This window comes from Lepidothrix coronata, unplaced genomic scaffold (assembly GCF_001604755.1).
Source record: "Lepidothrix coronata isolate B3197 unplaced genomic scaffold, Lepidothrix_coronata-1.0 Scaffold1, whole genome shotgun sequence".
In the NCBI taxonomy this organism is placed as follows: Eukaryota; Metazoa; Chordata; class Aves; order Passeriformes; family Pipridae; genus Lepidothrix; species Lepidothrix coronata.
This window is the reverse complement of record NW_016690181.1, coordinates 3,837,445-3,853,751: the sequence shown is the minus strand read 5'-3', so window position 1 is coordinate 3,853,751 and position 16,307 is coordinate 3,837,445. Positions and strand designations below refer to the sequence as shown.

Genomic DNA, 16,307 nt, shown 5'->3' with positions numbered 1-16,307 from the left:
TGTTATGATTGAGGTGAGTTTGTCTCTGTGGTAGTAGATGATGTGCTATGGAATTATTCTCTGCTATGAATTCAAGTCAAATAGGAATTCTCTGAGGAGTCGAGTCATTTTTCTGTGAAATTGAAACCTAAACATATATAGAAATAGTTTTCAGAGATATGGTGAAGTTGGTATTAATACCGTTTCTTGGGAGAAGGGAAAACTTCCTCACCAGAGACTTCTCTTAGAATTTCAGAAAAACTGTATAAGTTAAAAGTGAGTACTTATGGTTCTGAGAATTGACCGGTAAATGTAGACTATCTTATCAGACACAGTTTAGCTTATTCTCTGTTCTTTTTTTGAACTCTGTGTGTGTGTCATTATTTTTTTTTTTTTGTCTTACTTCAAGCACTTGGAGAGTGAAAAAGACGGAGTCATCAGCTGCCTGGATTTGATCTTAAAATGGCTTACCCTGCGGTTCTTTGATACCAATACAAGTGTTTTGATGAAAACACTTGAATACCTTAAATTGCTTTTCAATATGCTGAGTCAAGAAGAGTATCACCTCACTGAAAATGAAGCATCCTCTTTCATTCCGTATCTTATCCTAAAGGTACAATTTATTTTACACAAACTAACCTTATTTTTCATGAGGAATATAGCAGGATACCATCAAATACTGCAATATGTTCATTCTAAATATATTGTGAATAGAGTTAAATCCAGTTGGCTGATGGTCATGAGTGGTGTTCCCCAGGGCTCAGAGTTGGGGCAGTCCTGTTTAATATCTTCATCAGTGATTGGGCAGGAGTGTTAATCTGCTGGAGGGTCAGAAGGCTCTACAGAGGGATCTGTACAAGCTGGATAGATGGGCCGAGGCCAGTTGTATGAGACACAACAGGCCTAGTTTTTTAGCCTGGAGAAAAGGAGGCTCAGGGCATATTAGTGCTCTGTATAACTACCTAAAAGGAGGTTGTAGTGGGGTGGGTGTTGTCTCTTTCTTGCTAAATAGCAAGTGAATGAGAGAAAACAGTGTCAAGTTGTGCCAGGAGGTGGTTATGTTGGATATTAGGGAAAACTTTTTCAACAAACAGCTGGTCAAGCATTGGAACAGGCTGTCCAGGGAAGTGGTTGAGCTTCCATCACTGGAGGTATTTAAAAGATATGTAGATATGGCACTTAGAAGCCTGCATATTTCCCTTTAAAAGACATTGACCAGAAAGGAATTTTGCCTTGAGAATAATTCTGGCTTGCCTGACATTATTTAGAATAGTGAAATAGTGTCATGAGACTGTTTAAAATATCCTATATTTCTTCCCCTCTTTTTCTTTTATTAATTTTCCATTAGGTAGGAGAACCGAAAGATGTCATTCGCAAAGATGTACGTGCCATTCTGAACAGGATGTGTCTCATCTATCCAGCCAGCAAGATGTTCCCTTTCATCATGGAGGGGACAAAATCCAAAAACTCAAAACAACGTGCAGGTGCGAAATGGCGGGTTGAACTGGGCTTACACAGAGTACTTGAAATTGCTTTGGTTTGTGTCTTGAAAAACCCAGCATAAGAGTGTTGGGTGGGATGTGAGATTTGTCTGCATGTGGCATTTTATGCAGTTGTTCGTAAGTGTTTAAAGGATCAGATTTTAAAGTCTCATATTGCTTTTTATTTTGGTGCCTTTGTACCTTCCAGAGATGGGCAGTCTGTCATTGCTATCAGTATTAAGATTGTGTCTCCCTTGAGTAGGCTTGTTTTCTTAGTGAAACAGTGCTGGGGAGAAGGGGGACAATGCTCTTGTCCTGGTCACCAAGAGAATCAGTTAATCTGATCAACAAATGTCTCTACATTGCACATTTGTCTCAAGACAAGTAAGGTCTGTAATAAAAGTGCTTGAACTACAAACAGCTCCCTAGTCGCCTTGAAAATATCTTATCCTGGTATAACACGGAAATTAAATTCTCTACATAATATAGCATTGCAAGCTCACAACTGTCTAAACTATCCAGATGTGAAGTTAACTGTAACATTGCTCATATAAGGTAACAGGAAGTATTTGAAGGGTATAGGGCTGACTGACAGCTTTTACATACTCTATCTGTGTGAAGTAGTCTGAACCTGTAGTTTACTTTTATTCATCAATATTTATTATTTATTCATCCTGTAAATCACCTGAAGTGTGTCTGTCATCAGCTTTGTGATTGACAGTTGTCTACAGTGAATGTTCATATTGTCCAAGCAACACAGAAACTGGGAGTGCTCTCTTTCTAGCAGCTTTCAAGTTGAATATGTGTATGTTATTTTGGTTTTTTAGAATGCTTGGAAGAGCTTGGATGCCTGGTTGAATCATATGGCATGAATGTATGCCAGCCAACTCCAGGGAAAGCCTTAAAAGAAATGGCGACTCATATTGGTGATAGGGACAACACCGTGCGCAATGCTGCACTGAACACCATTGTGACTGTCTATAACGTTCATGGTGATCAAGTGTTCAAGCTGATTGGAAATGTGAGTATAACTGGAGATAAGATTATGGGGGGTTGGGTTTTAGGTGGTAGGTTTTGTTTGGTTTGGTTTTGGGGTTTTTTGTTTGGTTTGTGGGATTGTTTGGGGGTTTTTTGTTCCTTACTCTTTCATAGAGGATTAGCACTGTTTTGCTTGTGATTGGTCATCTTGCTATTGGCGTCAAGAGCATTTTGTAGTTTTGAAAATAATTATCGTAAGATCTGTGGTGCTGTAAATTATTTGGTTAATCCCAGATTGTGGAATATATGAAATCATAGAATGGTTTGAGAAGGGACCTTAAGGATCCTTTAGGTCCAACCCTGCTGCCATGGCGAAGCCACCTTCCACTAGACCAGGTTCCTCAGAGCCCCATCCAACCTGGTCTTAAACACTTCCAGGGATGGCATATCCTGTTCCAGTGCCTCAGCCACCCTTACAGTCAAGAATTTCTAATCCAGTCTAAACCTACCCTCTTTCATTTTAAAGTAATTACTCCTTGTCTTATCACTACGTGCTCCGTTTAGAAATCCTCTCCAGCTTTCTTATAGGCCCCTTCTAGGTGCTGGAAGGCTGCTATGATGTCTCCCAAGAGCCTTCTCTTCAGCATCCTGAACAACCCCCAGCTCTCAACCTGTCTTCATAAGAGAGGTGTATATAACCTGGGTGTGCATGAATAAAAACAAAAGCTGGAAGAAACAAGAAAAACACTGACTTTCATGGGAATTAAATTGTTTATAAAGAATAACTTGAATGGATATTTTATGGAATATGACGAGCAGGGAAGGAAGGCTGCCCCTTTTTGGTTTTTTTTTTTTTGCCTTTGCAACTTCTTGAAAAGTTGAAGTTTAATGTGACTTTTGTTTTCTCCGGTGACCATTTCCATGAGAATTAACGTTGCATTTTCATTAACATTTTAGAATGCAATCATATTTCAACTACTGTTCAGAGTGCAATCTGTCTCCTCCTTAGCTTTGCGTAGTCCATTTGCTTTTGGATTTTCAAGGTTAAGAAAAGAACTGTAGCACCTGAACTCTTCAGCCCTTTCTAACTATGACTTTCTGAGCTTCAGTATGTCACAACTAAAATGTATGGGTTCTCAGGAAGGCTTCCAAATTATAGGGATGTTGTAGAGTAGTTCTCACAAAATTGCCATGCTTACTTGTGTTCAAATGTAATTATTAGTTATCTTTGGTCCAGTGGGTAAGCAGGTATATATGAATCTTTTCACTGCTTGAGTTGGAGTTTAAAGTTCGATCTTGTGTTGGGATTGAATGATTAGTACATTGAACAGGACAACAGTAAGAAGGACTCTGGCTTCTGTGGCAGGGACCAGAGTGTTAAAGCACTGCCTCATCTCCTAATAGGGAATATAGAAAAGGTGGATGGCGGCTTTTTGTTGGAGTTTTTTGCAGCAACACATGCAACAATTGGAAACACTTGATAGTACCATACTTTGAATTCGAGATGAATTGTTTCTTGAAAATTATGTGGACTAGAAATAACTGTATTTGGTATTACATCTTGTCAATATAGGTTAATTAGCTTTTGAAGTAACATCTGGCAGTCCAAAGTGGCCCTGTTAGTTTGCTGGTAGGTGATAGCATTGACAGTTCCTGCCTTGGTGATAGGGAACTCCAGTCTGCAGTAGTAAGTGATATGCATCCTGTAGGTGACCTAGATTTCTAAAATCCATACAACTCGAGTTGAGTGAAAGTATTGTGTGTTACAGCTTTCTGAGAAAGACATGAGCATGCTGGAGGAAAGAATAAAACGGTCAGCCAAGAGACCCTCTGCGGCTCCTGTGAGACAGGCAGAGGAGAAACCTCAACGTACTCAAAACATCAGTGCTAACTCTGGCATGATGCGGAAGGGGCCAGCTGAGGACATGTCCTCCAAGCTCAAGTATGTAATGATACGTTGTGGTCTCTACCCTGCATAGTGTATGTGCTAATATCATGTCTGGCAATGTCATTTTAGTTCTCATATCATCATCTTTGCATGTTGTGAAAATTGGCCATATAATATAAATCAAAATGTCTGAAACTTTTTTTTGTCTTGTCTGTCTTGAAATCTTTCTAAATGGTCTTGTGCCTCTTTTCACTGCTTCTCCATGGACAGAATTATGTATCGCACTTATAGGATGTAAGTACTGCCCACTAACTCCTTGGTAGCAAGGCTCTTGTATCTTTAGTTTCTATCCCAGTCATCCCTTCTTGAGGGTGACGAGTTTGCCATGGCTAGTTCTAGGTTATTTACAGGTCTCTGACATAAGGAAAAGAAACGAGAAATACAGGTTTCTGTCAAGGTGACCATAGATCAAGCTGCAGGCAGACTTGGCACTTCCACATTAAGCAGCTGTTCAAAATATTGGGAGTACTTCCAATGTATTACATTAAACTTTGTATTGGTTGGACCCCGTTCTTAACTTGTTATGTAAAACATAAAGCACAGAACAGGATAAGCATGTGTGAATCATAGAGCCTGGGGCAACAGTACCAGAAACAAAAAGCTCAGAAACTGTATTGCTTGTTGCCTGCTCATTATTTCTGAGTAAAAATCTGTATTGAGAACTATGTATTAGAATATTTCCTTAAAAATCCAATATGCAGCACAAGTTATGTGGGATGCTGGGAGTCTTAAGTTCAAAGGAGCTTGCAAGGTTGCTGTGTACATATGCATCCTGTCCGTCATTAAAAAAAGTGAGAGGAGAAAGAAGCCACACTAACTTCAAAGCTATGTTCCATTTATACTCCTGTAAACTCTACTAGTTATCTCAAACCATTGCATACCTGTCACAGGTGCAGGGGGTCTTGTGGGTTACAAGAGGAAGTCAAAAGCAAGTGACTAGCAGCTGCTCTTCTGGCCCACAAAAGTTTGTTTTACTCATGGCTTAGGGGAAAGGCAGAGGGAGTTATTAAGGGGCTTAAATATAATCAGAACTCCAAAATCTGTGCTGTTCTGAGAGCTTTAGGCCTACCAGTGGATGCTAGTGCTAGTACTCTTGCCTCTTATGTATGTGTAATAAACACCTCTCTCCTGGTTTCTATAGCCAAAATCGCAACATGGGCAGTCACTCTGAGACAACACACACTGTTCCACGGGAATTTCAGCTGGATCTTGATGAAATTGAAAATGACAACGGAACTGTCAGATGTGAGATGCCAGCACTTGTGCAGCACAAACTAGATGACATTTTTGAGCCAGTCTTGATTCCTGAGCCCAAGTGAGTTTAAACTCCTAAGTGAAACCAGCAGGGCTGCTTAAAAACTATTTTGTGAAGCTGAATTGGCTAGTTTCTACGTTCAGACTTGTTTACATAAGAGGGTAGTGTCAGCTAATTTGAAGAGATGTCAAAACGAAGGTCCCTTGCACTGTTCTGAAATCTGGAGAGCAGTTATTTTTAATGAAAAACCTGAGTTCTACTTACGTATTTTTATAGTAAAAGAATTCTGAGTTTGTAAATGCATCATCAGTGTCCTTACAAGTAGTGCTATAGATGAGTTAAAAATAGTGATTCCTTCCTTGACTATCCTCAGTGAAGAATGAAATCGTTTTCCCTTGTCTCTAAATCTTGATTGAAATGTAGCAGTTAAGTGTGAATTAAAGTAGCTCTCCAAAATGTAATGAGTTCTCTTTTCAACTGTTTAGAATTCGTGCTGTGTCCCCACACTTTGATGACATGCACAGTAACACAGCTTCTACTATCAACTTTGTCATTTCCCAAGTAGCCAGTGGTGATATAAATACAAGCATTCAGGCTCTGACCCAGGTAAGTGAATTAAGGTAGCAACTGATCATTGCAACTAATCACATTGTATTAAACTATTTGTCTGCGAGGGTGATGAGTTGCACTGTGGTGGAGCAATCATGTCAGGTGACATGGACTCTGCTCAGAATCTCCCTGATGACAAAACGAAGTGCACAGGGGCCATCTGACTCGCTTTAGCAATAGAAATTCCACTTGGAAGAGGTAGAATAGACTTAACACTTTTTTCATTAGTGATTCTGTGTTATCGTTTTGGTTTTGTATTATGAGTTATTGTATTATTTGTACTATGAGTTTGAAAAAACCAGTTGTCAGTGAGACTTAATTTTTTGTGTAAACTGGTTTATAGATCCTCTGCAAAAGGATTGTCTTGCCTCAGTTTTTATGTGGTTTTAGGGTGGCTTTAACTACTTCAGAGTTTTCATAATACTTAAAAGATTTCATAAAGCTGTTAATTCCAGAATTTTTAATGGAGTGTTTTCATTTGTGTACAGGATAGGATTGCAGTTCTCTAAAAGATTAATAATTGGTTGTATTGGGATTAGCAATACAGGTCAGTGGCTACTAATTTCAGGTGAAAGCTTAGAATACAAGTGCCTTGGCAAATCAATTGGTCAAGGCAAGGCCCTTCCTACAGAAAAGTTTTTAAGTCATTGTTATTTTGCACTGTTTGCATCATGTTGACTTTACTAGTGTTTTGTTTTTAAATCTTAGATTGATGAGGTGCTCAAACAGGAGGACAAAGCAGAAGCTATGTCTGGCCACATTGACCAATTCCTAATAGCTACCTTTATGCAGCTTCGGCTAATCTACAACACGCACATGGCAGATGAGAAGCTGGACAAAGATGAGATAGTCAGACTTTACAGCTGTATTATTGGGAGCATGATCACGGTAAGGCTTTGATGTAAAATGTGAGGTGAAGAGCAAATAACTTCTGTGCAGAAATTGCAGGAGAATGGAATGTCTGTCCTGTACCTAGGTTAGATTACTACTGAGTCTCTTTTATGAAGGTTTGTTGCTAACTGTCTGCTCATCAATGCACCTTTTGAGAGGGAGTGGGGAATGAGAAACTGGGGAAGAAGGTCTCTGCTTCTGCAGAATACAGCCACTGTAATACTTCTGTTAAGCTCTGTTTTTAATATTTCTTTTTGAGTGCTGAGTTGGTGGCCTAAGTATTTTCAGAAGATACTCAGTAGAAATAACTTTCTTCATAGTTGTGTTTTGACTGTTTAATGTTGTGGGAAACAGGGAGATGTCATGGTTAGACAAGGTAGTCTAGAGAACTCCCGGTATTAAAGGATCATGTACAGGGAAAACTAATACTGTCTTCAATCTGTAGCTATTTCAGATAGAGAGTCTGGCTCGAGAGGCCTCCACTGGTGTGCTTAAAGACCTAATGCATGGTCTTATTACATTAATGCTGGATTCTCGGGTTGAAGACCTTGAGGAGGGGGAGCAGGTCATCCGATCAGTCAACCTCTTGGTAGTGAAAGTTCTGGAGAAGTCTGACCAGACCAACATCTTGAGGTATATAATGAAAACTGCACAATTACTGCTTTTCTTTATCTGTTCTTGTGTGTTCCTTGAATGGCTGAGTTTGGTAGTCATTCTGTAAGCAAAGACAAATGTCTGTAGAATCATTCAGTTAGCTGATCAAGAATTGTCACTCATCATCAATGGTGATCAGAATTTGACTGCACAATCTGCACCACTGGAGGCAAGCTAAACAAACCAGCTTAGTATGCTTCTGTGTGCTTTATAGTTCAGCAGACTGCCTCTCAAATTCTTGTAAGTAGAAAGAAAGAAAGAAAGAGCTGTTCCACAACGGTGATGTAAACTGCTGGACTAACCACAGTCTCTGTGGTATTCTGGGGTGAGTTGGCATCTTTTTTCCTTTTGTATAGAATGTTTTCTGTTTAACCTCTGTAAATTTATTCCTTTTAGTGCTCTGCTTGTTTTGCTCCAAGACAGTCTTCTAGCAACAGCCAGCTCTCCTAAGTTTTCAGAACTTGTCATGAAGGTGAGCCTATAATAGAGATTTCGAATTTACTTGGATTATCTGAATCATGTTAGCTGAAATGACACATACAGTTAAAAAAAAAATTAGTGGCCATAACTTGAAATACTTCTTATAACTCTTATAACCTTATTAGATGTCACATATAAGGACTTCTTGTATGCCAGGAGGGAGCTTAACACCTGCTAATAGTTTACAGAAACTTGTGCACACTAATGCAAACTCCATACGAGCTGTAAAGTCACCTGCTGAGCTCGTTTGCTTGGGCACAGCACTGCACTATGGATTCAAAAGTCCCAGACTGGAGCTGACTTCTATTTTGTCATCTCTAATGACAGATAGAGTGAATGCGCAAATGTTTGCATTTAAAGCATGAGTGTGATTTTTTTTTTTTTTTAATCATACAACACCCTTTTGTAACTGGCATGATTTAAAGACAACTTAGGCATTCTTAATGAGGTTAAACCTAAAGCATGCTAAAATTTCTTCACACAAAGCATTCAGTCTCCTGCTGTAGATAGAGAAGTCAGCACCGCATTTATGCATCAGCTCTAAAGAAAGATCTGGATACTGTACAGCTAGTTACAAAGAGAAAGTATGTACCAGTGCAAATATAGCTTGAACAGACAGACACTGCGTGCCTGTAAATGGTAGCAGAGTGAAGTGACTCAGTGGTAATGTTGTGTAATCTCTCATTACATAATTGAATGCTTTTTCCTTGAGTTATCTTGCTTTAAGTCGGCCTCTCGTTCCAGTGTCTGTGGAGAATGGTGCGTCTTCTTCCGGAAACCATTAATAGCATAAATCTGGATCGGATTCTGCTGGATATCCACATTTTCATGAAGGTCTTTCCCAAAGAGAAGCTGAAGCAATGTAAGAGTGATTTTCCTATAAGGACATTGAAGACTCTGCTTCACACCCTGTGCAAGTTGAAAGGGCCCAAGGTCAGAGCAGTCACTAGTCATGTGCTTTTAAATTGAATGTTCATGCAGTGTCTAAAATTTTTCCTTATTTTTCTTTTTTTTTTATTCTCCTTTTTTCTTGTTTTAGATCTTAGATCATTTAACAATGATAGACAACAAAAATGAGTCTGAGCTGGAAGCTCACCTTTGTAGAGTAATGAAGCACTCCATGGATCAGAGTGGAAAAGCTGATAAGGATACAGAAAAAGGAGCTTCTCGCATAGTAAGTAAAGAAAATGTGTTGGTAGGGAAAAGGAGTGTAAGGCAATTAAAGAAACAAGTTTGATTTTATGTTTGTGGAATGTGCAGTAATGATTGCCTTTTTGACATGCAACTAATGTTGGAAATACTCTTCTAATTTCCCTTTCATTTATGGCTGTTTTGGGAACTTGCTGTGTGTGTTTATGTGAGTATTCTGTGCATAACCCAGGATGAAGTGCTCTCCAGAACATTCAAGTGAGCAGCATAGGTTTATTGCTGCCTGATACTGGATCTGATCTACTAGAAGTTAACCATACCCAAACCAAGTTGTAAACACTACCTTCTCAGAAGAAGTGCTCCAGCTTGATGATATCCCTCCTCTCATTCTGTGTAAACAGTGGCTATGTAGAACCCTGATCACTTGAAGATTTTCTTCATCTTGGAAGCTCTATATCCATCTAGCAGATCTGAGGGTGGTGTGGGTTTGTCTGACTTCCATCTGGTTTTATTCACTTTGTTTTAAATCTCCTTTTGTTTATTTATTTAGGAGGAAAAGGCTTCAAAAGCCAAGGTTAATGATATTTTGGCAGAAATATTTAAGAAGATTGGCTCAAAGGAGAACACCAAGGAGGTGAGTGCTCCCTTCCTGCACGAAAGAGGGCATGATACATTGGAATGGTGTATACAGCACTTGTAGTAATACCTAGGAACTCTTCCTTCCCAGGGTCTAGCAGAGCTATATGAATATAAAAAGAAATATTCTGATGCAGACATTGAGCCCTTCCTGAAAAACTCCTCTCAGTTCTTCCAGAGCTATGTGGAAAGAGGCCTCCGATTGATAGAAACAGAACGTGAGGGGAAAGGACGCATTGCTCCTTCTACAGGTACATGTTATAGCAAAACTGATTCGTTTATGAGAAGCAGAGATAAGAGATCAGTTACATGTTTCCTGGTAGAAACTAATATTTGTAGATGTTTATGGATTTCCAAAGCAAGCCTGGTGCTTGTGTTGCTTCATGAGGCACCATTTGCAGGAATTATGCATTCTTGTTTACAAAAAAAAAGTTATAACCACACTAAATGTAGAAAACATCTGAAAGGCTTGGTAAATAGGTGGTTCTAATATGTATCCTGTAGTGTGGGTTGAACATTAGCCTATGTTTCCATGTGTCTGGTATCAAAAATCGGTTCTGCAAGATATATAGCTGGTTTATAACCCTAAATCTTCGTTTGCGAAGCCTAGCCATGATGAACAGCAGCAGCAGTCAGGTTTTCCATTTACCTTTTTACCAAAAAGGTGCAGGAGGCTTTTTACGGTATTACTTACTATGGAATTGGAAAGCTTATTTTAAATAACTTGAACTATTCCTCTAGCAGAATTTATGATGATCCCTTTCCAATAAACTAGCTTTTTAATTGGATAAATTACTGTAAAAGTTTGTTAGTGAGTCTTTTCATTGCAGATAAATACAAATGAGTATTTATTGCAATATTAGGGAGGGAATGTGACAAATCGTTAGCTGAGAGTAAAAACTGATACACAGTCTATCAAAACTTCCTTTAACTTTCATTTCTTTCACATTTCATTGTGTCCCGTCAGACTTTGTCCTTTTTTCTACTATTGTTCCTTCTCCTATTCCTGTATTGTAGATTACTTTAGGAAGATAATGAGATTCTTTCAGAACCTCTTAAATGTGTTAAACTAGGTAGGACAGAAAATTCTACCTTTTCATCCTAAAAGTCCGTACAACTGAGAAATTAGTACAGCAGTTTTCAAAATGAAATTTACATCCACAATTGTCTTTTTTTCCCTCCCTAACTATAATTTTGTTATAATAAAGGATATTGTTCCATATTGCAACAGTGCTTTATTTAGAGTAAAATATAAGTAAGTGTATTAAAAGTATAAATGCTTAACCTTAATTCTCCTTTATCTAGTTTAAATGTCCTTGCAGTAAATTAGTGAAAACAAACCCTTGTCTGTGCTGTCTTAGAATTTGCAATTCATTTCATAATGGAAAAGCTTTCTTCATCATGTGAATTCATTTTCTAGTCTTCTGGTAGGGAAGCTTTAAAAACCTTGCTATGTGCCTTCCAGAAATAGCTCTTTGAGACTGAACTGGAAGAAAAAGCTTTAAGTTACACAAATGAAGTAAGAGGAGTTAGGATCAGTGGTAAACCCAAAAGTGATACTAAACTAGAAAAAGACAGAAGACTTCAAATATTTCCCATCCTGCCAATTGCTGAGTTCATTCTGTCAGATGTTGTGGTTTCTTACTGTTGATCCATATCAGCATCTTCCTCTCTCCCCAGTGTTGTCTTCAGCTGTCGACCTCAGCATTTCTGGAGCTGCTCTGCAGCCACTTCTTAAATTTCTCCATTTCTTTTCTTGGTTTTCAGTTGTCACTCTTGCAAGGAATTGGAAGTGCTGATACATCTATACTAGCAAATGCAAATAGCTTGGTAGTTTATAGATTGGTTAGTTCTTCATTCATTGCATCTTGTTTCAAGGAACTGACCAAGAGGCTTACTCTTTTTTGATGTTTTTAATTGGTTTTAACTTTTCTTTCTTCCTTCCCCTCATCCTCCAGGAATTTCTTCTCAGATGGAAGGAACATGTGTTCCTGTGTCTACCCACACTGTATCTTCCTCTATAGGAAACACAAATGGGGAGGAAGTGGGGCCTTCAGTTTATTTGGAAAGACTAAAAATCCTCAGGCAGCGTTGTGGCCTTGACAACGCAAAGGTATTGTACTTGACAACTCTTGTAAATCTCCAGGAAAGGAACTTGATTTGTACTTTTTTTTTTTAAAGAATTCAAATTGATTTCTCTGCCAAAGTCAGATTCTAATCAGAATTTATGATCTTTCATTATAGTGCATGTCCTAGTTACTCAATGCATGTCGCTGTGCCTAGTATAAATGGCTTTAAACGCATTACTTGGCCAAGTAGGCTTAAGTTTCAATCCACTCTGTCTGCAGTACTGGTGTGCATGCAGGTTGTTTCTACAGCCCTGTAGTTTGGTATCTTCACTTGCTGGGTAGTTGAGTCTCAGAAAGGTTCAAATAACTACTGTTCTCTAAAAACTAACATATATTGACCTCTGAGTTGAATGATGTGGAAATTCTAGATCTTTCTGCTGTGAAACAACCATAAGAGCTGAATTAATTTGGGGTGTATGAATACTGAAGCACAGAAATGCAGAATGAGCTTGGTATTGGAAACCTGTTGACCAAAATCTCTTACAGTGCAGTGATCTATGTGCTAGGAATCTAGTGCCAGTTACTGAAATTTGCACTGGGCCAGATGAGAAGTAATGTTCACTCTAGGAATAGTTATCAAGGTACATCACTGTTTTAACTTGCATATCAGCTCACAGCTCTGAGGAGGGGAAATATTTCCTAGATGATAGTAACAAGGTAAATAACTCTGATGGAAATATCAATCGGTAAAAGAACGGTGAATTGACATTTTAAGTCTTTGGCAGGGTCTATCTTGCCAATTAATTCAAGTTTCCTCTTCTCATTCCTCCAGAAAACTCATTGCCTGTTGATACTGCACATAGGCATGGACTTTGCACTTGTGGTGTTAGAATTCAGGCTGTTTAAGACTGGCAGTCTGTCTCAGTAAAACACTGGTCTGCAGTGGATTTTTTGATCTTTAAAGACTGTAGTTCCTTTGTGTCCCTACTGACATGAAGTTAAATATTAACTACTCAGATGATAAGAATTGAGTATTTTAGTTAGCTTTGCACCATTCTGACTTTATTGCTCCAGATTCACTTGTGTTGTAGTGGTCCTTCCGTTTCCTCTGTTTTCACTGTTTCCTGTGAAGATGAGAATCCATTGATTATGATTTGTACTTATATAGCATTTACCACTATATGTCTTAACACTTCACTTTCCCCCCCCGTAGCAGGAAGACAGACCCCCTCTGACGTCTCTGCTCTCTAAACCTACACTCCCTACAGTTGCATCCTCTACAGATATGCTTCACAGTAAGCTCTCCCAGCTCCGTGAGTCCCGGGAGCAGTACCAACATCTGGACCTGGACTGCAATCAGACTCATTCCTCTGGCATTGGAACTACTCTGGCTTCACCCTCTTCTGCAGCAGCCAATATTGATGACTTGAAAAAAAGATTGGAGAGAATAAAAAGCAGTCGCAAATAGAGAAGCAAGGCTGTTGCTTGGGGCTGTCTTCAGCTTTAGTTTACTAAACTAGAAGTCTTCATAGTTAAATGGCCTCGTTTAGGCCTAATGTATACAAACTGGTTTATGTATAATACAGTGGATTTTGGGGGGTTGAGTCATTGTGGCACAAGTATTTGTACATACTCTGCTTCTCAGTGAGCATCTCTTTGACAATAGAAGGCTGTCTGTGTATTAGTTTTAGTGTACAGACCTGTAAACAACCATCCTGCTCACACTAGTTTCTCATAACTTGGGGTTTTTATTTGTAAAATTGTCTTTAAGATTTTTTCCTAGTTCTTAACTCTTAGAAGATCTTTAGTGATTTCACTTTTAATTTTGTGAATTCTTCTCCATGTAATCCTTGAACTGTTGATTCTGTATGGACACATGGCATGAAGTAACTAATTTAAGTGTCTTTTGTAAATAAAGTTTGCATTAACTATACCAGCCTCTGTAGGAACAGCAGCAACTGCTGGTTATAGGTCACTCTATATTCCTGAATGTTAGTGACTGGGCATCTAGAAACTGAACTAAGCTATTCTTGACATGAACCTTGGGATTTGGATACATTATAAGGAAGATGAGTGGAAATATACTGTCTGTGGGTGCAGTCCTGAGACTTTGCACTCTTCTAAGAGCAGTAGTGCATTTTTATATAGTTCCTTTTTTATGTTTTGGAGTATGTTTCTGTAACTTGAGAATATTTAGTTTGCTGAAATGCTTATTTTAAATTATCTAGTCCTTGTGATGCCTTTTTAGCCAGATTAAGCGTAGACCCAGCTGAGGGAGCTTTCTTTGAGGGAGCCTGCTGCTGTTGGTATGGAATAGACTAGCAGTGATGTACAGTCAGTGGGCTCATTTATCCTGAACTCATTTGGTTAAGCAGTCTTCCTCTTGCAGGTAGACCTCACCACTACATTCTTTTTGCTCTTAAACATCTGATGTCAGCAAACTCTACTAGTCTGTGTAACTAAGACACCTAGTAGGGCTAGTCTGAAAAAGCTGTAGCCACTTTTTTTTTTTAAGAGTAATTAGCCTTTTTCAGAAGCTACAAATATGAAGATGAAGACAGACACACTGTGTATCCTTTCTAGCCCTTTTATTTCTAGGGAGGTGATGTATTTTGACCTTACTACTGCACTTCCATGTGAGAACTGGTTGTGAAGCATACATTGCACATCTGTTCTGTAGCTAGAACAGAGTTATTGAAGAGTTGGACAGGCAGGCTTAAAATAGCACACTTCTGCTCTATATTTTAATCTGTTCCATGTAACTGCTGCTTTTGTTGTTTGCTCTGTGCACCAGCAGTCTCTGCATTAGGCCATTACTGAAACTGCCTTGCCTGATTACAGTAAAAATGTGGCTTTAAATTAGTACTTGTACAACAGATCTATGCCAGAGCTTCTGCAAATGTCTGAAAACTTTCACAGGACCCCTAGGCTGGGGTTGCAATTGATGTATTGCTGCTTGGTGCTTATGATGAGTTTGCACACTGCAATAGCAAGTGACTTGCGAGCGTTCTCCATCCTGTGTTAATTGATATGATGTCATTCCTTGCTCCACCACCTTGATTTAGTAGTCTCAGTCCCCTCTCATAACCTGAAATGGGCATGCACTTTCTTGTGGAACAGAGCTCTGTTACAAGTGGAGGTTGGCCCTTATTGGTAAGTGCTGAGTTTTGTGCACTTGACCTGGGGCAGTTTTTGAACAGTTTGTGTTGGCTGGCACTAGTTACTGCCACTACCTCTCAATTACTAGCTGCTCTCTGAAACTTAGTGACATTTAAATTAATCCATATGTTCCTTTACCATATCCAGCAGACATTCTGAAGAACTATTTGTTAATTAGCTCAGGATGTTAAAACAGCGATGCCTGCAAACCTGTAAAAACTATTTTAAGTTTGAAGCTGAATTGGAAGTGAAATACAGGAAAATTGAGTAGCAGAAGATATAGTTTCTTTTTCTGAATGAGTTTTTGCCCTGTGTCTCTGTAGTGTTTGGTTGGACTCAATATCCTGGGAGTTCTGAACTAAAACTTGTGCACACAAATTAATAAAGCCTAATCTTTAGCCCAGACAATATTTAAATAACATTAAACTGACTTTTAAAAATTATTCCTCTGTATTGTTTGTAACAAGTCAATATGAACAGTGACTCATTCCAGAAACTCTGTGGTCCTGGTTCCCCTCTTAGATATGCAATTTGTCACAGATAATTAGATAGTAGTGAAAGGGTCAGCCTTTAAACATTAGAAAGGCTAAACATTTTCAGTGTCTTGTGCCTGTGGTTATCAATGACTTTAAACAGTTGTGGAACATGAGCTCTTGAGATTTCATTCCTCAGCTGTCATTAAGAGGTTGGGTTTTGTGCTTTATTAGGGCAATGAAATTGGGCTACTTCAAGTTGTTTCCCATGTGAACCATCTTAAAGGAGGTGGCCAGACACTAATATCAATAACTGTTTTTTAGAACAACTAATTTCACTGTTGCCAGTTGCCGTGCCTTAATGGCATTATGAGCAAGGAGTTCAGGAATGAGGTGCCATAGAGAGCAAGGAGAGTTTTCAAATCTCATGATTGCTTTAAGAGAAAATTGGGCTGAACAAGTTGGCTAGCCAAGAATGTGTTTACTGCTGTACTGCTGGGTCCTCAGCAGTCCACAAATTGCTGCTAAAGAGTTTATGAAAGAACT

At 38.9% G+C, this 16,307-nt stretch overlaps 1 protein-coding gene across 1 annotated transcript in view; it reads left to right on the top strand.

Moving 5' to 3' along the window:
• CKAP5 (cytoskeleton associated protein 5) overlaps positions 1–15,731 on the top strand; it is a 54,335-nt gene extending 38,604 nt beyond the window's left edge. The window contains exons 29-44 of the mRNA XM_017806440.1: positions 8–13; positions 389–592; positions 1,328–1,463; positions 2,288–2,481; positions 4,208–4,380; positions 5,528–5,701; positions 6,127–6,247; positions 6,959–7,138; positions 7,587–7,774; positions 8,192–8,267; positions 9,020–9,208; positions 9,315–9,449; positions 9,975–10,058; positions 10,152–10,311; positions 12,019–12,173; positions 13,343–15,731. Coding sequence (XP_017661929.1) covers positions 8–13; positions 389–592; positions 1,328–1,463; positions 2,288–2,481; positions 4,208–4,380; positions 5,528–5,701; positions 6,127–6,247; positions 6,959–7,138; positions 7,587–7,774; positions 8,192–8,267; positions 9,020–9,208; positions 9,315–9,449; positions 9,975–10,058; positions 10,152–10,311; positions 12,019–12,173; positions 13,343–13,597 — 2,430 coding nt within the window. The 3' untranslated portion in view covers positions 13,598–15,731. The remainder of the gene's footprint in view (positions 1–7; positions 14–388; positions 593–1,327; positions 1,464–2,287; positions 2,482–4,207; positions 4,381–5,527; positions 5,702–6,126; positions 6,248–6,958; positions 7,139–7,586; positions 7,775–8,191; positions 8,268–9,019; positions 9,209–9,314; positions 9,450–9,974; positions 10,059–10,151; positions 10,312–12,018; positions 12,174–13,342) is intronic.
• The last annotated feature ends 576 nt before the right edge of the window (positions 15,732–16,307 follow it).